At 53.4% G+C, this 24,506-nt stretch overlaps 2 protein-coding genes across 8 annotated transcripts; both read right to left on the bottom strand.

Moving 5' to 3' along the window:
* Positions 1 to 2,612: 2,612 nt before the first annotated feature.
* Positions 2,613 to 20,650, bottom strand: TPD52L2 (TPD52 like 2). 7 transcript variants are annotated; one of them, XM_012773007.3, is made up of 9 exons: positions 20,472 to 20,648; positions 17,133 to 17,278; positions 15,748 to 15,896; positions 14,754 to 14,813; positions 10,370 to 10,471; positions 6,730 to 6,756; positions 5,763 to 5,804; positions 4,740 to 4,788; positions 2,613 to 2,933 (listed from the first exon to the last, which is right to left on the bottom strand). In XM_012773007.3, the coding sequence occupies exons 1-9, from the start codon at positions 20,488 to 20,490 to the stop codon at positions 2,838 to 2,840; spliced, it is 690 nt and encodes a 229-aa protein (XP_012628461.1). In that variant the 5' UTR covers positions 20,491 to 20,648; the 3' UTR covers positions 2,613 to 2,837. The 7 variants fall into 7 exon arrangements, with proteins under 7 accessions (XP_012628461.1, XP_012628463.1, XP_012628462.1 ...); XM_012773009.3 differs by lacking the exon at positions 14,754 to 14,813 and having other exon boundaries at positions 20,472 to 20,650; XM_012773008.3 differs by lacking the exon at positions 6,730 to 6,756.
* A 1,911-nt stretch (positions 20,651 to 22,561) lies between these two features.
* ABHD16B (abhydrolase domain containing 16B) lies at positions 22,562 to 24,185 on the bottom strand. Its single transcript, XM_012773006.3, has one exon. The coding sequence runs from the start codon at positions 24,072 to 24,074 to the stop codon at positions 22,662 to 22,664; it is 1,413 nt and encodes a 470-aa protein (XP_012628460.1). The 5' UTR covers positions 24,075 to 24,185; the 3' UTR covers positions 22,562 to 22,661.
* Positions 24,186 to 24,506: the final 321 nt, after the last annotated feature.

The following is a 24,506-nucleotide window of genomic DNA, read 5'->3' on the forward strand; positions in this document are numbered from 1 at the left end:
TGCAAAGCACCAGGTGCAGAATGGAGGTTCTCCCTCAAGGGTCTTTACAACGTGGTGAGCAACCTCAATCCTGCTGCCAAGAAGGAAAAGCAGATGCAGAACATTGTATGCCATCCTTTTTTTTCCTTTTTTTTTTTTTTGAGACAGAGGCCTTGCTATGTTGCCCAGGCTGGTCTTGAACCTAAGTGTTGGGACTACAGGTGTGAGCCATTGTGCCCAGCCCATGCCATCTTTGAGTAAGAAAGGGAAAGGCATAGAATATTCATACTTGCTTGCTGTTGCACTGAAGAAACACTGGGAAGATGAGTAAGTAGCAATAACTGAGCCATCACAGAGGGTGCTCGTGAGGAGTGTTTCTGAGCTTCTGCACACTTAACAAAGGAGTCCTTGCATCACCCTGGGAGCCCCAGTTGCACGCACACTCCCCTACACCTGAGGCAAGCTTTCCGCAGGCAAAGACTGCGTCCTTCCCCATGGAAGCTGACAGCTTTCACAGGGAAGAGCTCAATTACAACGGCAGCTAAACGCTTGCAGCGTCAGGGAAGCCCCTTGAATGGGGGCCAGCCTGGCTGGCTGGCAAACCTTTAGAGCAGGGGTCCTCAAACTTTTTAAACAGGGGGGCCAGTTCACTGTCCCTCAGACCATTGGAGGGCCGGACTAGTTTTCCTATGCACACTGCACATACCTTATTTTGAAGTAAAAAAACAAATGGGCAGGCCGGGCACAGTGGCTCACGCCTGTAATCCTAGCACTCTGGGAGGCCAAGGCGGGCGGATTGCTCGAGGTCAGGAGTTCGAAACCAGCCTGAGCAAGAGTGAGACCCCGTCTCTACTATAAATAGAAAGAAATTAATTGGCCAACTAATATATATAAAAAAAAAATTAGCCGGGCATGGTGGCGAATGCCTGTAGTCCCAGCTACTTGGGAGGCTGAGGCAGGAGGATTGCTCGAGCCAGGAGTTTGAGGTTGCTGTGAGCTAGGCTGACGCCACGGCACTCACTCTAGCCTGGGCAACAAAGCGAGACTCTGTCTCAAAAAAAAAAAAAAAAAAAAAAAAAACAAATGGGCAGAAACACCCACATATGGCCTGCAGGCTGTAGTTTGAGGGCGCCTGCTCTAGAGTGCCCAGCCCACCATGTAACCTGGTGGGCTCCTCCTCAGAGATGTCGGGTCTGACCCCACAGGTTTGTCACCATTACATTCTCACAGTTCATTCCATTTATCTTTACAGCATTCAAGATTTGCAATTTGTATTTGGGATTATGTTTTCTGCCTCTCCTAAGGGTATAGGACTCACTGTGCCAGGGACCTGTGCTGGTTTATTTACCACTTTTGTGTCACAGTCCTGAAAGACACACCACACATGCTGAGGTGAGTTTTTCCCCAAAGGAATGCTTTATTGACAGGTTACCCATTATTTAAGAAGATACATCACTTCCTGCCCCTGCAGCCTGCCTTCTCACCGCACCCCACCACACCACACCCCACCAAGCATCTCCCTTCCCTGGCCCCTGCACCCTGCCGTGTGTGGAGTGTCTGAGATGGCCTGGGACACTTGGTTATCAGAGGACACCTTGAGCCCGGCATCCCTTCCCCTCCAGGCATGCAGGGAAGGCAAGGCCTCAGTGCCCTGCTAACAGCCACTAAGGCACAGAACTGCTCCTCCAGACCACACCTCCTGACACACAGGGCCCTGATGGGAGAGGCTGTGGGGCGTGACAATTTAAAAACTGGAAAGAGATCTTTGTAGCTCTTGAAAGTGACAGCAGAGTCTTGGCTGATCCCAACATCCACCCTGACTTGACGTTTGGGGTCAGTTCTGCTTTTCATTCATCCTGCGTGCAGTAAACAGGCAGGCTGGAGTCACGGGCCAGTGGGCCAGGCCCCGCCAAGGCGGCACTGTGATGGGGGCGCATCTCTCCTGGAGACAGGCTTTTCCCACTCTCTCCCCCTCCCATTCCCAGGGGTCTGGGATCCCTTTAGGGCAGAGTGGGGAGCCAGTGGGAGCTGCTGCAGTCTTGGAGAGAAGCAGGTTTTATGCACTGGGATGGAGCATGCTACTGAAGTAAAATACACCAGCCAGGCAGGCTGCCACATGCACTGGACATAAAATTCTACACAGTGCTCACAGCCCATTAAGGAACCCCCATTTTTATATATAAAAAAACCATAAACAAAGCATAAGGCAATGTAAGGCTTATATTTCAGCTTGAGTCAAAAGAAATAAAATCCTCTATGAGGCTAAAGTTGTTTGCCTAATTTTAATTTTGAAAAGTCCACTGCATTTAAAAAATAATAAATTTGCTTTTGTTAAAGCTAGATCATTAGTGTAACAATCAGGCAGCTGCTGTGGTAATCAGTTTCCCCATTCAGCATTTTGAGATAAAAAATTTCGATCAGCCAGGGCTTCTGGGTGAGTGTATTCCTTCTGTGAGTCAGGGAAGGAGGAGGTGGTCATAAAATGCCACTTATTTCACAGAAGTGACTCTTCCACCCTTAGACATTCTGATGAGCTAACAAAAAGGCCCAAGGGAGCCTGGGCTTTGGCTCGACACCCCTCCACATCCTCCACCCTGTCCATTTCCTGCGCCCTAGGAAGGACGGCACAGTGATCTGTTTCGTCTACAAACTTTAGTGTAAAACATCTGTGTACAAGACCGTGTTCTTTAATTCATGCGGACGCAGCAGCCACATCTCCATGTGGACGGGCACGACTGTCCTCCAGCCGGCTCTGTCCATTCACCCGGTCGGGTTGCCCCACTGCGCAGCGCAGATTTGGCTGTGATGAGGAGGGTGTGCTCGCACGTGTTCTGTGGCTGGGCGAAGCTGCTGCAGGCTTAGAAAGGCGCGTGATCCGACAGGGGCTGGTCGCCATTCCCCGCTGGGGAAGGGAGGTTGTCACTGCTGTTCTCTCTGTCACCGACAACCTTAGACTACGGGAGAGAAATGAGCAAGAAAGAAAAACCTGAGATAGAGCACATGGTACGTGGTAGGTCCATGCTCAGTTCTCCACCTGTGTTTATGTAACATGAATACCGCTCAGCAATGAAAAGGAACAAATCACTGACAGGCAGCAGCCTGGACAGGTCTCCAGAGAATTATGCAGAAGGAAGAGACAGCCCAAAGGCTACATACCATAGGGCTCCATTTATGTGACATTCTTGAAATGACATAATTATAGAAATGGAGAAGAGATTAGAGACTGCCGGGGGCAGGGCAGTGGCTACGAAGGCGCCACGAGGGATCTTGGTGGAGAGAAGTTCTGTATCTTAACTGTCTGTGTCGATGTCCTGGTTGTGAGCCTGCACTATGGTTTTGCAAAACGTTACCACTGGAGGAAACTGCGTAAAAGGCACAAGAGACCTCTTGTATTATTAAGGCTGGTGCAAAAGTAATTGCAGTGTTAGCATTGCTGATTTTTGCCATTTGATACTGGAATACATTCTTAAATAAATGTGGTTATGTTCTGCATCATTTTAATGTGTATTTCTCACTTTGTTTTTTTGCTAATGACTTATTTTGCTCTTTATTTTATATGTATTTTAGACTATGGATATGTTAGACAAAAAGCAAACGTGAGCAATTTTCTTATTCGAGTTCAAAATGGGTTGCAAAGGAGCGGAGACAACCCGCAACATCAACACCACATTTGGCCCAGGAACTGGTAACGAATGTACAGTGTGGTGGTGGTTCAAGAAGTCTTGCAAAGGAGATGAGAGCCTTGAAGATGAGGAGCATGGTGGCCATCAAAAGTTGACAATGACCAACTGAGAGCCATCATCGAACCTGATCCTCTTACAACTACATGAGAAATTGCCAAAAAACTCAACATCCACCATTCTACAGTCGCTCAACATTTGAAGCAAACTGGAAAGGGCAGAAAGCTCGGTAAGTGGGTACCCCATGAGCTGACTAAAAATCGAAAAGATTGAAGTGTCTTCTCTTATTGTTCGCAATGAAAACGAGCCAATTCCCAATCAAATTGTGATATGCCATGGAAACTGGATTTTGTATGACAGCTGGCAACGACCAGCTCAGTGGTTGGACCAAGAAGCAGCTCCAAAACACTTTCCAAAGCCAAACTTGTACCAAAAAAAAAAGGTCTTGGTCATTATTTGGTGGTCTGCTGTCAGTCTGATCCACTACAGCTTTCTGAATCCAGTGAACCATTACATATGAGAAGTATGCTCAGCAAATCAATGAGATGCACCAAAAACTGCAATGCCTGTAGCTGGCATTGGTCACCAGAAAGGGCCCAATTCTTTTCCACAACAACATCGACCGCACATCACACAACTAGCGCTTCAAAAGTTGAATGAATTGGGCTACAAAGTTTTGCCTTATCCCCCATATTCACCTGACCTCTCACCAACCGCCACTTCTTCAAGCATCTCGCCAACTTTTTGCAGAGAAAACGCTTCCACAACCAGCAGGATGCAGAAAATGCTTTCCAAGAGTTCATGGGATCCCGGAGCACAGATTTTTACACTACAGGAATAAACAAACTTATTTCTCATTAGCAAAAATGTGTTGATTGTAATGGTTCCTATTTTGATTAATAAAGATGTGTTTGAGCCCAGCTATAATGATTTAAAATTCAGAGTCCGAAACTGCAATTGCTTTCGCACCAGCCTAATACTTCCTACAACTGCATGTGCATCTACAGTGATTCAATCACTAATGATAAGTGATGTGAGTGACACCCCATCAAGAGAATCAGATAGTCCAGGTACAATTACCTTTATGGTCCCAACTCGGTCTTCAAATGACTTGAAAGTTGCAGAGTTCCTTTAGAGAGAAGGAAGAGACATTGGTGTAGAAACCAAACTGTCACGCTGCCCTCTGAGACCTGAAGGGTCAGGGTTAGGGCCGGAGGGCTCCCTAACAGCATCCCACAATCTCAATGCAGAGACACAACACACCAAAACAGGAGTGCCCCTTGCAAGAGGTCCAGCCAGGGTCACTAAAGAGGCCCCCCAGGTCAGAAGTGAGGTCAGCCATGCCCACCAACCACAGGGCAGGCCCAAATGTCACACGGGGAACCACAAGCCCTAGACTGCAGCAGAGGGGGGGGATGCCCAGCACATCTTTGGTGCACCCTTGGTGTACACCCTTGGCTCTTCTGTACTGGGGCCATGAAAAGTTCTAGAGTTCCTCACACACATCTCAGAAAAGTCAAGCGAAAGGAAAACCAAGGACAATGCTGGGACAGCAGAGTGGGGAGGAGGCAGAGGAGAAGACAGTGGACCAGCCCGTCCCTCAGTCCCTCTTACACAGCCAGATCCCCTTCCTGCCCCGAGGCCTTGACGACACCCAGCCAGTCTCCATAGCAAGAACAGGCTCTCCTGAGAGTCAGCTACGCCTGACCCAGCAAGCACAGGAACAACAGACCACAGCTCTGGGGGTTTCCATAAAGGCTCTGAGACACTCAACCCCTCCGCCCCAAGCAATAGCCCGTGGCAGCAGGTGCCAGTGCCCATGGGGGAGCCTCTGGTACCCACTCCCTGGCCTGACCCTGCAGGCCGCCGGGACTCAGAAAGTTCAGGACAGGGCCCAGTTTGGCAGAAGGGTCTCCTCTGGAGGTCGCAGGATAAGAGTCTCACCCCACCAATTTCCCCTCGTCAGCCTTGGGGATCTTTCCCAACCTCAGCCGATTGGGGTGGAGGGGGACACAGGAATGGGAAGATATGACCAGCAGCAGCCACCCAACCCCCACCCAGAGACACCCCACCTCCGGCGCCACGGGGGCAGGCATACGTTACCTCATGGCCGGCATACTTATTGAGTGGCGGATGGAGTAGCTGCTGCTCGGAAGCATGGTAGAAGCAGAGGAGGAAGCAAGAGTTAGCACTGAGGGTAAGACCAGCAGGCGTGCGTCAGACAGTCTGCATGTAAACCCGGCTTCGTGGGACCCACTGCTCCCCACAAAGCTGGAGCGGGCTCCTCCACTCAATGCCCCAGAAGGAAACCTGTCCCCAGGCTCCTCTCCCCGAGTCCTTGGAGAGCATCCAAAGCCACCAGCGGTGTGGCACCGGGGGCAGGAGCCTAACAGAGGGGACTGGAAGGAGACCTAGGCCTGGGCTTTCACAAAACACAGGGTACACACAGCCTTCAGATGCCCTTGACTTTACAGCGAGTTAAATGACCTTTTAGTAAAAGAGAAACAACCAAGTCAAGTAAAAATATCTGCAATTGGATTGTCCTGGATCTGAAATCAGATTGTTCTGGATTCGGCTCTAGACCTCGGAGCTCCGACAAGAGCATGCTTTAGTTAGCATGAGGACAAGGACCACTTGAGAGGAAGACCTAAGGGTTCTCAGGTAATAAATGAGACAAAGCTCAACCTGAGGGGACAGGTGTGCATCTCAGGAAAACAAGGAAACAGGACTAGTGTATGAAGGGTCAGCACAGCCCTTCCCAGTCAAGATGCTGCTTTTTAGGAACAAACTCGAGTGTGGACACCGAGATGTCCATGTTGTATGAGGCACGGACCCAGAAGCAGGTGCCTGCATGTGCCCAGGTGTGAAGCACTCAGCGGGGCGGTGTCTCTGCCTTGATCATGCTGCTGGCTAAGCAGGAGAGAAGCTGAGGCTTTGTTCCCCGAGGTGCGAGTTTCACCGCCATTCTCACCCACCTCCTCCTGCACAGCCTCCCACAGGGCCCTGCCTGAGGCCCCCTTGCCCTGATCCAGAGAGAGCCTTCCACAGATGCGTCCAGGCTCAGTCTTACCTAAAGGAGTGTGAGAACGGATGAGCCCTGGAAGGTGGCAGTAGGAGAGAAGAAATGTAGTGTTAAGCAAGGGAGGCCAGCGCCCGCCCACAACCCTCCCCTGGGAGCCCCAGGCTGCTTTGCTCATGCCCTGGACGGCCACTCCGTGACAGCTCCTCAGTCCCCACACCATCAGGGAGCACAGCCCTGTCTCCAATCCCACCACCACCTGACTCTACAAGAGACTCCCACAAGCTCACTAAGGGCAACTGCACAGCCCACAGCTCCGCCTCCTGGGCATGGTCCGCTGTGTGAGCAGCCCCTGCTCCCACACCTATATGGAGGTTGGAGGGGAGAAGCCCCAGAGAGGGCTACCAAAGCCAGCACCTAGAACACAAGTGGCCCCACAGAGCAGTGCAGAGGTCTGAGAGGCACTGCAGCAAGCCTGCCAGGCCTGGCCAGTGCTTTGCGTCAGTGGCCTGCGTTCTCCAAAGCACTTCAGTTGAATGGGACCAGAAGTGCCAGGAGAGGGCCTGGAACACTTGGGGCAAAGAACTTCTGCTCTAAGCCCTGTCCACAGACAAGAGAAACCAACCTGGAAACTCCTGTGCCTGAGGGTGGCTGCAGGCACACAGAGGACACAGCTGGCCACTCCTCCACCGTGCAAGTGGCCGCGCCAGAGGGATACTGAAGAACCGACACAGGCTCACTCACGCTGCCTGAGGTGCTCACACCTTGTGGTACAAGTGGGACCTGCTCCTCTCTGGGGGAGAGAGGAGCAGCCTGAGGTCCACAGAAGGCAGGTACCCTTGTATAAGGTCACAGAGCTGGAGGGTGATCAACCCTGAGGCAAACCACTCTCTAATCTGAATCCAGCTCCCTCTTCCTTATGCCGGAGAGGACACCAGAGGCCTCACAGTCCAGGGCTGACCTGTCATGGACCATTATAGACACATGCATTGTTTGGGCAACTGTCCTAAAGGACCTGTACCCAAGAATTAGGAGGGGCCCACTGGGTGTCATCCAATCCTAAACCTCCCAAGCCTGACTTTCACTTTTAACAAGCAGTGAACTCTCAACCTCAGTCTCTCAGCCAGGATGCTAATGGGCCTCGACCTCAGAAACCACCCGTGACCACTTAGCGAGACCATGGGCACACATCAAGGCCTGCAATGCTGGAGTTCACACCACCACGACAAACACCAACAGCAGGGCCCTGGGCTTAGGACATTCCCTCAAGCAACATGAACACGACCAGCCAACTGCGGAGAGCTAGCCCCTGCTCACCTGGCTGCCCTGCATGCCAGAGCACCTGTGCAAACACCACACACCGCACTGTGGGGGCCAGGCACTCAGACACAGCTGTCCTGGTGTCATTGAGACTGGAACCCTACTGACTGCCAGCCACGCCCTGAGGCCACATGACATGGGGTCAGCGGCAAATCCCAGGTCTTTGAGGAGAATGGGGGCTGCAGGCTTTGTCAGAGGAGGAACAGACAGTGAAGTGGGGTCGTGCCCCTGTGCTTCCAGAAAAAGACAGGCCACAGAAAGAACTGCCTGGAGCCAGGTGTGGTGGCTCACATCTGTCTTCCCTGCTATTCAGGAGGCCAAGGTGGGAGGATCACTTGCGCCCAAGAGTTCAAGGCTGCAGTGCTATGGTGGTGACACTGCACGCCAGCCTGGGCGAGAGAGCGACACCTTCTCATTTAAAAAAATAAAAAAGCGCCTGGATCAAAATGGCCAGGCCGGTTCCTGCATAGCCCTTCCCACCAGCGCCAAGGGCTCCGCACACCCACCGGATTTCCACCCAGGACACTCTGAACTCAAACGGGAGTGAAGATACTTAAAATGAGTAACACCGAAGGTGAAAACACTCCTAGCAGGGCATGATTTAGGCACAGCAGATACCTGTTGTTTCCTTAAAAAGCTCTGTGGTACAACTGCTCTGAGGCAAGATAGGTGTTTTCAGGAGGAAACAGGCAACAGCCTGGTGCTCACCCTGCAGCCGTCCCTGGGAGAAAGGCCCCAGTGGTATGTGGTCAGAGACTGTCACTGGACTCACTACCATGCAGATCAGGTGGCCAAAGGAGGTGCCCCAGGGTAAACTCCCACACAGCCTAGGGGGATCATGGTAGACCCTGGCTGCCAGCTCAGAGCCTTTAAGGCTGAGCTCAGCTGCAGCTGGGGACAGCGTCCCTTCCTGTGCCCAAGCTCAGCAGTGGTGGATGGGGGCTGCATTTACAGGGTAACCCACAAATGACTCCCCCAGCCATAGCTACTCGGAGGAGCATGGCTGCAGCCCCAGGTGTGTGAGGATGCACAGAAGAAACACACAATGTGTACTGACTGTGCAGTTTCTCCAAGGTTTGACACTTCTCAAAATAAAGGTTGTAGGGTGGGGGTAAATTACACCTCAAACAAAAATAAAAGGTGAGCACAATTTTCAGGCAGAAGCTGTCTCCTCTGCATGGCTGGGTAAGTCCCCGGTGTGGACATCTGTGTCCTCCTCTGTGGCTCAGCAGTCAGGGCAGAGTGCTGGTGCAGGAGAGCCCCCCAGCCTGAGGCCTTCTCAGGCCACACCAAGCCAGGAGGTGGGACACGCTTAACCTGGAGCAGGCACAAAGGGGGCCAGCCCAGGGAAGAGACGCACACATTGCTGAGTCCTGCAGAGCCACCAGAAGGGAAGAGGAGAAGGGTCCACATGGTGCCTGGTCCTTGGGGCACCACCGGAAGATTCTCGACTGTGAGGGGCCAAAGCCCAGAAACCACCTTTGTTGGGATGGGGTAGGGGCTACAGGGAGGCACTCCCTATGGTCTGAAAGTGAGGGGAGTGGTTTTGAGTGTAGGGGCTGGAGCCAAGATGCTGCTGGTGATAGTGACGACTCACACTCTGATTGTCACCTGGCCCTAACACACCCGCCCCCAAAGGCCTTGCCTGAGACACAGCAGGAGGCAGCACAGCCAGACTTCACACTAAGGCTTCTGGCTCCAGGGCCCAATCCCCTTATCACCTCTGCGTTTCAGAGGCAATCTGTGGTGTGGCCAGAGAGCCCAGAGCAGAGAATACCGGGCAAATATGCTCGGCCCATCAGGCTGGGTGGGAGCTGCTGTGTGTGGCCACAGAGCGCCTGGCTCTCCACACACTTCTTGGCCCCTGTCCTGCTCACTGAGGCACCTCTGATGGCCAGAAGGCTCTACCAGCCTCTAGGAAAGTACATTCCGAGCTGGGGCCTCCTGGCATCTGCATACTTTCAGAGACCTGGGTCAGGCAAACACCACTGAGGAAATGCCCTGCTGAGTACCTGGCCTAGAGGTGGCTGGTGACCTGCCCACCCTGAATCTCAGGTCAGAGTCCTTTCCTCTTGTTGGAGCTACAAGGAGCAGACTCCTCCCAAACCCAAGCTACCCAACGGCACTAACAACTGCCCTCCCCTGAGGAATACTGAAATGGCAGAAAGGCAGGGAGGCAGATGACACCCCCCCCCCAACCAAGGGTGCATGTACAGACTGGTCCAGAGCTGGCATGGCCACACTCCCAGGGCCTGCGCCGTTGAGCCCTGGGCCTAGGCAGGCTTCCCGCAGCACCTCCACGTGTTACACCTCATTGTCCCTGACCAGGTCTCAGGGAGGGAGGCCGGGATGGGGGGCGGGGGTGTCTCACCTCATGTCACCGAGCTTCCTGCTGATGGCAGAGCCCACCGTGGACAGAGCAGCTGAAGTCTTCTGTCCTGCCTGTGAGAGAGTTTCCTGAGTCTTCTTGTAGCTGGAAGAAGACACAGCAGTTCAACCAACCAACCGACAGCAAGGGCAGGCCATGGCCACGGCCAGGAAACAAAGCACAGGAGAGCAGCCATGGGGAAGGCGAGGGGGAGTCCACTGGGAGTGAGACCTGCTAGACAGCTGTGCAGGGCACATGGCCCAGGGCTCCTTGGTCCCAGAGGCACCTGCGGTGCTGGCAAGAGTGGCCAGCGCTGCAGACATACACACTGATTCTCAGCAGCGCCATAGAGTCACAACCTCCCAGCCTTGCAGTGATATTGTTTTCTTGTCTTACTGGTCAACCTCTCCTCCACCTCTCCTGAAACTTAGCCCACTCTCCTGCCTCCTCTCAGCATCTCTGACTACTTGAAAAGCACCACACTTGCCTGCCCCAGAGAAGACAGGCCTCTGAGGCCCTGGATCTCGGCAGGCGGTGCCAGAGCAGAAGCCAGAGAGTCCTGTCAGTTCCCTGCCCAGGCCAACGCAGGCTCAAAGAGGCCCTCTCCTCTTCTCACAGATGACAGCACTCAGACGGGAGAAAACACAAGCTCAAGCACATCCACACCGGGACAAGCTTCGCAGCACGGATGTACAGCCCGTGGGGGCCCCTTCTCCGCCCTCCAGTGCCATCTGGACAACGTCCTATCAGAACATGGAACGGTTCCATTCTCACACCACCTTCACAGTGCAAGAGTCTGGTCCTGGCCACAGTGAAGACTGTCACATCAGTGCCCTCTCGCCCTCCAGTGTCACCCACACATGGGCGCATCACAGAGACAGCTCTGTAACCTCAACGTGAGCAAGAAGGACGCTGTGGCACAGGAACACTCTTGGGCCCACTGCGAGAGTCAACACCTGAAATTGCTGCCCTTGTCCAGCTGCCCCCAAAAGACACGGCAGCCTCTAACACGACAAAAGCCATAAACAAAACCCAAACCCAAAGCCACCTGGCCACAGCTCCTCACTGAATGAAGCCGGGGAGCTGGAAGCCAAGTGGAGACGGGCTTCTGAAGCTGTCTCTGCGTCACCAGGGCCAACTTTAAGAGCCAGCAAGACTGGCTAAACCCCAAAGGAGCAGCAGTTGGAGACGACAGGCTCCTCTTGTCCCTGGTGTGAGTGTCACCAGGGTGCAGCAAGCATCAGCAACAGGCCCTCCCCACACCCTGCAAGAGGCCCTCAGCCCATCCCAACCGCGCAGGAGGCTGCAGCTGTGCACTGCCTGCTGAGCCGACCTGAGGCCAAGCCAGGCCACACGCTTTCCGTTCAAAATGAAATAAGGAAGATTATCTGCACCTAGAACCATTTTTTAAAAATAAAATACCAGGCAAAAGGTAACTAATGACCTGGAACATTGTTTCAAAAATGCAAATTCAGAACACATCTTCAACCTGCATTTTTCCTGAACACATAAAACCATGTTAGCATTCTGTGGTCTGTTGAAGTAAAATAGTCTAAAGCAAACGATTTAGAGAAAAATCCTCATAGAATCTCTGTTTGAGCCCAAAGGGTGGAGGTGGGGAGACTGAAGTCGGAAGAGTAACAAGCACCTGTGTCAGGTGCTGCCTTGGAAAGGTCCAGAGGGTGACTCGGGCAGGGCAGAGACCCCTGACACCAGCAGCCATGACCTACGCTTGCGATCACACCACAACGCCTGGCATTTCTGGGGTGCAGAAATAGAGGGTCACAGTGAGTCTCCTTCAGAAACAGGGACCCCGAAGCCAGGGATGCCCCTGGAAGCAACGGGCATCACCTACGCAGCCTGAGGCCACCACCAGCACCTCGCTGCCCTTCTCTCCTCACAGCAGGTCCCCACCCAACACCTGTGACTCCTTCTCCTTCCTAGCCCCATCCTAGGTCTCTGCAGTGGGCAGCAGCCATGAGGCCTCCGCTCCGTGGGCTCACAGTGCTGCAGGACTGTTCCGAGAACCTTGCACACACACACTTGGTGAATGGGGAGGCTGTGACTATTATCACCCCATGACACAGGTGGTGAGGCTAAGCTCAGGTGACAGGGCTGGGGTCAGAGCCAGCGTCTACACCCAGATAACTGGGCCCAGCTGTGCTTGAGAGTGCCAGGCTGTGCCAACCCAGCCAGCACCCTTTTGGGGAAAGAGCCCTGAACAGTCAGCAGTCTCCTCCCACTATCGGCGAGTGTGCCCGTTGGCCAGCGTGGAGCATCTGGTGGGTGTTCCTCTTCCTCCCCTTATCCTGAGTCTGCCTTTGGGGGCTACCCCACCACCACTTGGGGTGGGCGAGTGATCAAGGCCTGGCCACAACCACTAGTCCAGTGAGGCCATACTGGGCCACAGTGATACTGGACTACAGAGCTGGGAACAGGGGCTTCTCTGCCAGGTGAGGACTCCCCCGCTCCCTGTTCAGTTGATACCACCTTTAGCTGTGCTTTCTGTCGCCTGCAACCAAAAGAACTCGAAAAGAACCGGCTAGCAACTGCAGAATTATATGGTGCCCACTCTCAGGACTAGGGTTTTTAGCTAGATCTACCCCTTAAAAAAAGATTACAATGAGGTGATTGCTTCATGACTTGTTTCTGCATTTCTGCTCTCAGATACAGAAGTGCTTAGCTGAGAGAAGAGAGTACTGGCAGCATCACAACTGTGTAGGTGCAGCATGGCTTTACAAGGGCTAAGCACCAGAGGTGTAGACACTTATGTCACCTACCAGGCCACATTCTCATTCCAGTCCTGCAGGGTGCCACTGGCCGAAAGGAACCTGCAAACATGGTCAGGGATGTCTGCAAGCTGGCTCTCGTCACTTTCCCTGCAAATGCTCTGGGCAGCAGAGCCTCGTCCACAGCCCAACTCCTGAACCCTAACCAGAGAGGCACCAACCAGGCTGAGAGCATGGCATGGCCAACATCCTTAGCCACCCTGTCCCCTGAACCATGTAGCCCTCTTCCTGGGCTGTCACTGCAGAAATGCCTCCAGCTCTGGAAACACCAATCTGACAACTCTTCCACTGACAGAGTCAGGGGTAACACTCAGGGGAACACCCTCTGCCAGGTGGAGCACCAGCCACGAACGTCCATGCTGAGCCACCCAGGCTTCTCTCAGAGGGGCTATAAGTCTAAGTATCCAAAGCTCTTTGAAGAACTACTTATTTGAAACGGTATCCCAGCAGCTTGGTGTCAGTGGTTTTAGAGAACAGCACTCAAGTCTCCTAAGACTATTTTCAGATGGAGCCTGCACTGTGTGTCTGCCTGGTGCTCAGACTGCAGAGACGACACTCACTGTCTCAACCCAAGGAACACTTACTCCCCAGTAATGTTTGGGTGTAGCCCTAAAGACACAATGCAGCCCACCAGCACTCCTAGAATACCCAGGGCAACAGCTGGCTGCTGTACCAATGCTCACGGACCACCAGAGCTTCCTGGCACCTGCCTCCACAGTGACACCAGACCATGAGGCTCCATGCACTCAGCGAGCCAACCTGGCCCCCAGGCGCCTTTGAGACAAGCCCAGCAGCAACCACTTCCTTTCTGCCCACGTTCTGTGGCAACAATGACAGCACTCCCTTCTAAACAAGAGATGGAAAAGTCCCACAGAGGCTATTGTTAAACATTCCTCTGCTCAGGTCAAAGAGGTTGTAATCAGACTGGAGCACAGATGAACGAAGTGCTATTACCTACTTCAAGGGTCTCACGACACCAGGGGTCACTCTGAGGCACATGTCTGACAGACACACAGAGCTATCTGTGCATTATTTCCACTTTGCTGACACTCCGTGTTGACGACCACGCAGTGCCTCCCAGACCACGAGGACTTCATGTTCCCAACAGCACAACCTACACCACACCCTCCTCTCAACACCACCCCTAAAGTAGGAGTGATGCTCTGAGAACACGTCAGCTGGAGCTAAGTATGCAGGGGAAGGAAGACAAAAAAACAATAATAATCAAACAAAAATTCACCCCTGACAAAATCAGGCCAGGTGGTGCCCTCCACTGTGCTCACTGTCGAAAGCCGTCTGCTAGTCAGAGGTGCATCCTGAGCCTGGCCAGGTCTCCCACTTAAGGGACATATATCAGGCAGAGGGGACTTTTAAGTGTGGTCTGGTTGCTGAGTGACTCTCTTTCAGCTACTACACCCAGTTCCACAAGAGTTTAGAGAATAGTTTCGTTTATACTTGAGAGGAGAAAAGTTATAGCGAGAAAAAATACCCAGCAAACACCGAAACATAGTTAGTGCCAAGCGCGCACAGCCCCCTGCCGCTAAGGAGTGTTGGGAGGCAGAGAAGAGGAAGGAGGTGCTGAGGGCACGGCCACTCACAGGTCCGACTGGGTCACTTTCTCATTCCACTCTCCAAGTTTCTCAGAAGTTTTCACGTAGCTAAAAACAGAAAGTCTGTGGTGAATTATTTGGAAGAGCTATTGCAACTCAGGCTTCAGACTGCAGGTGAGATTCCAGGGAAGACAGAGAAGGCCAGCTGCCAGCAACTCCTTGTCTCTAGCAAGCCTGAGGACAGGAGCCACTGCCTTAGCCACCCCCTGTGCAGGCCTGGGGAGACCAGGGCTGTCAGCGGGCCAGAACTGACTGTTTCCTTCCCTGTCACACAAATGAGCCCTTGTTTTCCACTTGAAGGGGGTTCTCGGGGAGCACCACTGCTGTGGGGAGCTAGGAGGGCACAACCCACAGGCCACAACACTTCTCTGAGAGTCACCCTTTGGGATTTAAGACCTACAGTGTCCTAGGACAAAAATATGGGCTTTTCATAGGTGAGATATATGAAATGCAACTGAATCTTTCTGTTGGGGACATGGCTTCTGGGAAACATTCCAACACCTCCCCCCATATGTTTTAGAGAAGCCACATAGACTGGCCAAGTCAGAAAGCAGTGCTTCCCAAATTCAGAGAGCTGAGTGACGTCTGGGTCACAGGTCCTGGGGCCATATGGTATAGTCTGGGCCACCAGACACAGTTACGGGGACCTCAGAAAAGCCATTCTCATTAAGGACCTAATGAGTGCTCTCTCAAATTAGACTCTGAAATATATTCTTCCTGTCCATTTCTGCCAGGACAACTAGCCACTCACCTTTCTAAAACACACTTGGACTCTGAGCTCCTTGCATAAATAACATTACGGTCCCCAGACTGAAGACTTGGGGCCTCCCGATGGCTGCTTCCAGACAGGCTCACTTGACCCACCTCCTGTAAGGCACCCCACCCCTAAACACGAACACTCTCTACCCCCGAGGCAGAGGCACCCCCCTGCTGAACATTTTCTCCAGCCAGCAGGGCAGCCCACCTCGGGGTAGGTACCTACGCGTTAGAGACCTGCACGTCATGCCAGCTTCTGGACAGGTTCTGCTTCAGACCCCCCAACGCAGAGAGGCCCAGCCTCCTTTTGAGCTCTCCACAGTGCCTCTCCTTGGCTGCCAGCACCTGTCGCAGAGTGACAATTTCCTCTTCCACCTGCAAAGCATGCAGTTGACATGATGAACCATCAATACCGCAGGAAGTGACTAACATCCTTATACAGGCTGCAATGAACTACGTCTTAGGAATAAAGTCTACAGCAGACATCAGGGTTTTTGTGTGTGTTTTAAAAGGGGGGAGTCTCACTCTGTTGCCCAGGCTAGAGAACAGTGGCCTGATCATAGCTCACCACAGCCTCAAACTCCTGGGTTCAACAAATCCTCCTGACTTAGCCTCTCGAGTCCTTAGGATTACAGCTATGAGCCTTGGCACCCAGCTATTCTGTTTTTATTTGGTACCAGCACCCCAACTTCTAGAGAACTGTCTTGCTCCTCCCACCCCAAGCCAGTGGTTCTGGTGGGGCTACCAATCACTGTGTCCACTTGTGGTCATAAGGACTGGCCCAAGATGACCAAGCAAGGCCTGAGGTCAGAGCTTTTTCCTGGCACTGGGCATGGGTGTTAGGAAAGAGAAGCCCTTTTTTCCTTCTGGGTTCAGACAATAGAAGCTATAACTGCTGGCAGCCAGGTGCTCTCTCATCCATGGGGGATTCCACATGTAGTAAGAAGGAAGCAGAGCTGCACAGACAGATGGACAGAGAAACAGCCCTTATGACAACATCTGTGTTCCTGAGGTCAGCTCCAGGCCTTGGTAAAAGCCAGTTACACAAGCCAAAAAGTGAATTCCCTTTTGTGCTTAAGGCAGTTTGAATTGGGTTATAAAAAGATGCCTGATAACAAAGACTTGAGAGGCAGGAGGACTGATTATGGACAGGAGTTCTAGGCTACAGCGATCTATGAAAACACACTGCACTCCAGCCTAGGCCACAGAGCAAGATCCTGTCTCTAAAAAATATTCATGAATTAAATTTTTTTTTAGACAGGGTCTCACTCCATTGCCTGGGCTAGAGTGCAGTGGTGTCATCACAGCTCACTGCAACCTCAAACTCCCAGCAGATAGCATGCTAAGAGTGGCCACCCTGTGTGCATTCTCCTCAGGGAGAACCTCTGAGGTGCCAGGCAGAGGTGAGAGGAAGAAATCAGGCCCTGTCTCCACTGTCAGGTGGCTCTGAGTCCAACACATGGAGCTGGGCACATGCAAAGAGACCCCTGTAATCAATGGGAACACACGGCATGGTAGGAGGGCAACTCTTCCAGAGCACCGGCCCCTCATTAACCCAAAAGAGCCTTGAGACTCAGGGTCACCCCAAGACAAACAGTCAAGCCACAGCACCTTGGTGAGCTCAGCCCTGAGCTCCTCCTCCTCAGCCTCCGTTAGGCCCTCGACAGCAAGAGTCCGGGCAGCCACACCTGTGTCGACAGGGACGTCGGTCATGGAATCAGACAGCAGACCTTTGTTGGGAGAATTCAGGTTGATGTCTGTCAGAGACAAAATGAGACAGGAAAGTGTCAAGTAAGCTACTAGGAGTTAAATGGGGTATAGGTCTCCACTAGGAGGAAAGTAAGGGTGGGAGGGAGACTCTGGAGACTAAAACCTCTTCTCTGAAAGGTCTGTGAAGACTGTTTGGGCGTCAGAATGAGAGCAGACAGACCTCAGGCCACATGAGATCCAAATCTAATACCAGTACTAGAAATGCCTGCCCAAGGGACCCAAACCCTAACTCTGGTTTCCCCTGTAGTGAAGCAGGAAATCCACACTATAAAGAAAACAGTCCAAGGCCGGGCGCTGTGGCTCACGCCTGTAATCCTAGCTCTTGGGAGGCCGAGGCGGGCGGATTGCTCAAGGTCAGGAGTTCGAAACCAGCCTGAGCAAGAGCGAGACCCCGTCTCTACTATAAATAGAAAGAAATTAATTGGCCAACTGATATATATATAAAAAAAATTAGCCGGGCATGGTGGCGCATGCCTGTAGTCCCAGCTACCCGGGAGGCTGAGGCAGAAGGATCACTCGAGCCCAGGAGTTTGAGGTTGCTGTGAGCTAGGCTGACGCCACGGCACTCACTCTAGCCTGGGCAACAAAGCGAGACTCTGTCTCAAAAAAAAAAAAAAAAAAAAAAAAAGAAAACAGTCCAATCTAACAGATCTTCCATTTTTTACAGAAAGGGAACTTACTATAGCTTAAACACAATAAGGATCACTTTCCACTCAACTCATCGGCCAAGGAACATGCTAAAATTATACACAAGGAGCATGTGCTAGTCACCCAGGACCTGCAGGGAGCCAGCAAAACAAAAGTCCCTGTTAATCACATCCTTGACCCTCATCCCACAGCCAGGACACTGCCAGCATGTAGAGAGGTCCATATCCCTCAGCTATACTCAGATCAGATTCACATTCCTGCAGTCACTACCTTTTCTTCATGTTAAATGCATCTTCCTGTTTGCACTAACAGTCTACAAGACATCACATAAGGAAAAATGGTCGACTTCAGTTCTCTCCACCTCCAGACACATGACCATTGTTCAGTACGCTTATGTAATTAGTATTAAAAACCCTCTTGACAAGCAGTTTATAAAGAAACAAGCTTAGTATGGTGTCTGATGTGGTTTTTTTTTTTTTTTTTTTTTGAGACAGAGTCTCACTTTGTTGCCCAGGCTAGAGTGAGTGCCATGTTGTCAGCCTAGCTCACAGCAACCTCAAACTCCTGGGCTCAAGCAACCCTGCTGCCTTAGCCTCCCGAGTAGCTGGGACTACAGGTATGCGCCACCATGTATGGCTAATTTTTTCTATATATATTAGTTGGCCAATTAATTTCTTTCTATGTATAGTAGAGACGGGAGTCTCGCTCTTGCTCAGGCTGGTTTCGAACTCCTGACCTCGAGCAATCCGCCCACCTCGGCTTCCCAGACTGCTAGGATTACATGCGTGAGCCACCATGCCTGGCCTGATGTGTTTTTAATAAAAGCAATGCGCACACCAATCTAACATGTTTAAAAGTAAATTAAAAGGCATAAAGATTGGAGAGAGGTGAAAGTGTCTTTAATTATAGATATGTTAGTCAACTGTATAAATCCTAAAGAATCTACTAAAAATAGACTGCACTTAAAACAAAGATGTTCTATGTAGAAGTAGCTGGCTGCATCTCATTCCCTTTGCATGTGCCGCACAGCTGGAGCTGCACAATTTCTTGGTGTTCAACAGATGTTTACTAAATGAACTATACCCACTTTTTTATCAATTGATTCTGATTTTTATCAGAGACGAACCTACATGATTTTATTTCATCATTTGTATCCACTGTATTCAACCTACTCAAGTTCAGTAGGTGCCTTAAAATCTCTACTATTTTTCTTTTCTATTTCTGAAATAGAAGGCTTTTGGACAGTTTCTGATGGTGAAGCTAAAATTGGATCCTATGGAAATCACCCTCGGATAGAAACTGGACACTTACCAAGCATGTGGTAAGGCACCTCATAATCATTCTGCAAGATACCAACCTCACCACACCCCTGCAGGTAGGAGCCACTCACATCCTGATTTATGGATGGGACTGAGGCCAGGACAGTCTTACCAAAGTTACTACAGAAAATAAGTGTGGGGCTGGTGCCCTAGGTAAAAGGAAAAAAAAAATGTATACTATCTCAAAAATGGGAGTAATAGAAAGACCAATCTCAAAGAGTTATTCAGAAAATAGTAAAACATCATTTGAGAAACAGGCTTACAATGGTGTCCAGCACACAGTAAGTGCTCAGTAGATGTTTTCTATCATTCTTAGAATTAGCTCTTATGATGCTTAATTAGAGATGCAAACTAAATAGTGGAAAGCCTCCTGAATTTAACACACCTGGAGCCGTATGATGTTCAATTTATAAAAACCTTCAGAATGTACGAGAACCCAGGAATTCTAATAATTAATATGTAGATCCAGGCCAAAGATTAGAAAAGCTTCCTGGACTTATGCAGTGTGGTTATGACAACGTAGAAATTTAATATCCCATCTCAAGAGCCCCAGAATGGAAGACAGACTTGTATCATCCTCTCAAGATTTTAACCACCTGGGCCTGCTCCACATGCCACCTCATGCTGGTCTGGGGTGTCTGTTCTGGAAACTGGTGTGGTACGTTGGGTGTGCCCCAGACTCACTCCACCCCTCTCCTCACGAGCAGGCTAGGCTCCTAACAGAGTTACCACCCAAGTGGCACTGCGCAGTCCTGGAGGACAGTTTCACCTCTCCTTCTCTTCCCCGGAGCCGCCCTCAACACCTCGGCCCGGGTCCAGGACCACACAGGAGTGTCCCCGAGGCCCCCTCGCAGAGACGGAAGGCGGCAGTGCACGGGCCAGGTGGGGACTGAATGGCATAACGAGACCTGCCAGGAGTGAGGAAACGCAAACTCTGGGAACAAGGGAGAGCGCCAGGGAAGCGGACCTCGGAGCGGTCCCAGGGGAAACAAGGAGGGCAGCTGGATAGGCCAGGAAGCAGTCTGAGCCGGGGACAGAAGATGCACACCATGACCCGAGAGCTTTGAGCTGAGGGGCCCAGGAGCTGAAGAGGGGTCGCGGGGCGGGCGGGCAGAGGCTGAGGGGACCCAGAGTCACACAGGAGACCCCAGGGACGGGAGGAGCGCGAGGAGGCCGGGCCCATCTGCGGCGGAGGCGCCGGGGCGGTAGGTACCTTGGCCGGCGGAGTCCATGTTCAGGCGGCGGCCCGGCCGCAGCTGGCGTCTGGGCCGCGGTTGCCGGAGCTGTGGGAGACAAACAGGCCGCGCCCGGACTCGCTCGCCGCGTACACACCAGCCAGCGGAACCTCCTCGGTCGACGCGGCTTTACGTAATCGGGTGCGCGACAGCTCACTTCCGCTTGGGCGCTTGGTCGGCCTTCGTCCCGCCCCCCACAAGCGGCGTCCAATGAGAGCGTGGCTTGGCCCCGTCCCGGTTTATCCGATTCAACCTGATAGGCCGAAGCTGCGGGCGAAGCAAGAAAGGGAGGCTTGAGTTCTGAGGGCATCCATCCTGTGTTGGCTCCACCAGCGAGACGCACAGGTAGAACGGTCAGAGCAGCGGTGCACGGGGAGGTGGGAAGTAGGAGGACTGTCTTAACATAGAGCTGCGGAAAACCGGGGCTGAGCCCCAGGGGACAGTCGGGGACGTATGCTGATTCCTAGGAGCGCCATGCGTCCCTCTGCGAGCCAGACTCAGACCCTATGGGATGCCTTCAAGTCCTGACCACCTGATTCTGGGGGTCACCTTCCCCCCAGAAGTTGGTTCTTTTTTTGTTTTTTTTTTTTTAGTTCTTTTTGTGGAGATGTCTGTGGGGGGTACGCAGAAAAAGACAAGGCCGCGATTCGTCCACTTGCCCTGTAGACGCCGCTGCCCTCTGGACTGCTCGGATCTGGCTGGCGGCGTCTCAGTCTCTGAATCCCTCTAGTCCAGCGCGTCTCGGGCCACGGAGTTCACACAGGCGTGAACACTGCAGGCAAGCCCTTGCCTGCGGCCCTGCCCTGTGCCGCCCCAGTGCCGTCTCACCTCCTTTTAACAGCAACTACAGAACAAGTACTGGAGCCCTCCCCACTTCACAGATGAGGAAACTGAGGTTAAAGTAACTCGCCCAAGGTCACTCAGCTGGATGAAGGGCTACCAGGAGACTCTGGAACAAGAGTCTGCCTGACTTCAAAGGAGAGGTGTGTAACCACCAGGCAACTGGCCCCACTGAAACAAGTCCCACAGTTTCCCTTCTTTGGCTCCTACCTGCTCCTGGAAGGAAATCCTTAAATGGTATTCAAACCTTTTAGGATCTGATCCCTCTGTATTGCACTTCCCCCTTCTGGCCAGGCCACCCTGCAGACACTGACCCCCCCTAGGCATGCATGGAAGCCCCAACCACTGCCCCTTCCTTCACCTGGCCCACCTCCTCCCACAGGTGTCTTCCTGGTATTCTTGCACGGTCCTAGGGCCTTCACCATCATGACCTTATCCTGCTCTGGTGCTCTCAATAACATGTCTTCTCCATTTGCCACCTTTTACAGATATTCTTGTCCAACCTAACCTGGCCTGTCCAGGGGCCAGGGACAATGGGATAGCCAACAGTCCCTGCTTCATGCAGTCCAGGGCCAAATATAAGAAGTGACATTATAGATGGTGATGAGCAGAGGCCTTGTCTGTACTTCTATGTTGTATCCCTGAGTCAGGAGCAAAACCCAGCTCAGGCCTGGCCCCAGGAGACACCCAGTGATTAGGGTCAGTGGTGTCTGTAGCCCCACATGCCACTGTGCCTGTTACTCTGAGTCTGTAGTCCCTCTGTGAATCCCCTTCTATAGAAGCCATAAGTGTGGGGGTGGGGAGAAAACTCCCCAGTTAGCAGCATCACACTTCTGGGCATGTCTAGGTACTAAGATCTGCCTTATACTCCTGCAATGCCAGTGTCTTCCTTTCACGGCTAGGGGCAACCCTTCAACACTCAGTTGGTGTCATCTTCGCAGAAGCTGTCCTGGAACCCAGGCCAGGTGAAGAGCTCTTGCTGATGGCCCCACAGCCCCTGCTCCCATCATCCTCTTGTGGTGATCAAGGCACCCATCACACAGCACTGCCATAAACGGGGTCAGGTTAATCTTTGCATTCCCTTTAGGAGCTAGGTGCAAATGTCCAGAAGTGTTTTGGGAGGAACAGAGGGAGCAGGGAAGAACAGAGGAAAGAGCAGAATGTCCCTGTGAAGGAGGGCCCCAGGTCCCCATATACTGCCCACCCTCCCCAAGACACCAGGTCAGGATCCCCTGGCAGGGCTAGCTTTACTGGTTGAGGTTGTGGGAAGGTGAACCAACAGGAGCCTGGAAGGTGTGCGAGCATGCAAACCACCACTGGCTCGTGGGCTACAGCCCCCAGGGCAACTGGAAGTCCTCAGGCTCTAGCGGGCTGCAGTGAGTTGCTTCCACGTTCTTGAGGTGCTTCCGTGCCAGAAATAGTGCAAGCTGCCGGCGCCGCCTCGGGCTCAGGCCCTGGCCCACAAGCCAGGGGAAGGCAGGCCCATGGGGCCCCCATGACTCTTCATCTTCCAGTTCCTCCTTGCAGCGGTCTCGGTAGGAGCGCAGCACTGTCAGGCACCATTCATCGTCCACGCGGTAGCGCCGGTAGAAGGAAGCCTCCTGTGCCAGGCTGCCAGCGCGCAACCAGCGGGTCACGATGGCCTGGCCCTCGCGTGCCATCACGGCTGGGTAGCGATACTGCAGCAGACGCAGCAGCAGCTCGTTGCCACGATTGCCCTCCACATCGCCGGATGGCAGCGCGGGCAGGTGGTCCGAGGTGCTGACCACGTCGTCCTGCGTGCGCCGGAGCAGCAGCACTGGCCCAGGGTAGCAGCACAGCTGCTCAGCGACATTGAGGTTGAAGTGCTCGCGCACGGTGCGTACCACCAGCCCTTTCCAACTGTGGGGCATGACTTTAAGTGCCAGTGGCATGAGATCGTCGAAGGTGGCGTCAAGCACCAGTGCACCCAGCTCTGGATAGGTCATGGTGGCCCAGGTGGCCGTGAAGCCACCGATAGACCAGCCGTAGACCACCACCTGCTCCGGCGGGAAGTGCAGGCGGTGCAGTGCATACTTAACCACCACGTCCATGGCGTTGGCGTCGTGCTGAGGGAAGGGTGCGCCCGTGCTGCCGCCGAAGCCTGGGTGGTTCCATCCCAGCACCGAGTAGCCGGCCTCGAGCGGGGCAGATAGACAACCCATCTCATAGAAGCCAGCATTGCCCTCGCAGCAGATAACGAGGCGCAATCCACGACCGTGGCTGCCGGGGTGTTGGCGCCGATCCATGAACATGGTGTCGATCTCATTGCCGTCACAGGCCACCAGCTTGGCGCGCCGGCCGCGGTAGCGCTCCACGAGGCGCTCCTGGCCCTGCTGCAGCAGCGGCAGCAGTGCACGCGTCATCAGGAACATGGAGCCGGGGTACACGAGCCAGCGGCCCAGCGAGTGGGCCAGCGCGTAGCTGGCGAGCTGGCCGGGCAGCTCGCGGATCTGCTGCAGGAGGCACTGCGCCTGGCTGCGTGCGCCGCGCAGCGGCCGCCCCGCCACGTCCCCGCCCAGCGCCGCGTCACGCAGCAGCCAGACGCCCGCCACGGCCGCGGCGCACGTCAGCGCTCGGTGGCCGCTGCCGCCCGCGCTGGCGGCGCGCACGTCATCCCAGCGGAAGTCCACCGGCCAGCTGCGAAAGTTGTAGCTGTAGTTGGCGGTCAGGTAGATCTTAAACACGTGCACCAGCGCCTTCACGAAGCAGATGACACACATGGGCGCCGAGGCTACGGGCCGCTCCACGCTGGCCGGAACGCCCGGTCGCCGGGCCGGGTGCGCGGGGAACAGCCCAGGCCCGGCCCGGCGGGCGGCTGCAGGGGCGAGCGCCGCGCAGGGCTGCCTCGGAGCATGCCTACTCTAGGCTAGGCCCTAGAGGCCTTTGTGACCTGGGCCTTCCAGGGCCGAGTGGAGGCTGCTTCCGCCCAGCACGGGCCAGCTTTGTGAGTCACTGTTGCTGGGGCAGAGGCGACACTAGGGTGATGGGCGCATAAAGGGCTCCCGGGGTGGTGTACCTCAAGTTCCGTCCCGCCCCGCCCCCGCACCAGACGCCATGGGACGCGCAGCGGCCACACCCTCCTGGGGCCTGCACCTGTCTCCCGCTTCCCTAAACTGGAGACGAACAACCAGACGGGCAGAAAGGGCAGCCTT

This window comes from Microcebus murinus, chromosome 16, assembly GCF_040939455.1.
Source record: "Microcebus murinus isolate Inina chromosome 16, M.murinus_Inina_mat1.0, whole genome shotgun sequence".
Classification (NCBI taxonomy): domain Eukaryota; kingdom Metazoa; phylum Chordata; class Mammalia; order Primates; family Cheirogaleidae; genus Microcebus; species Microcebus murinus.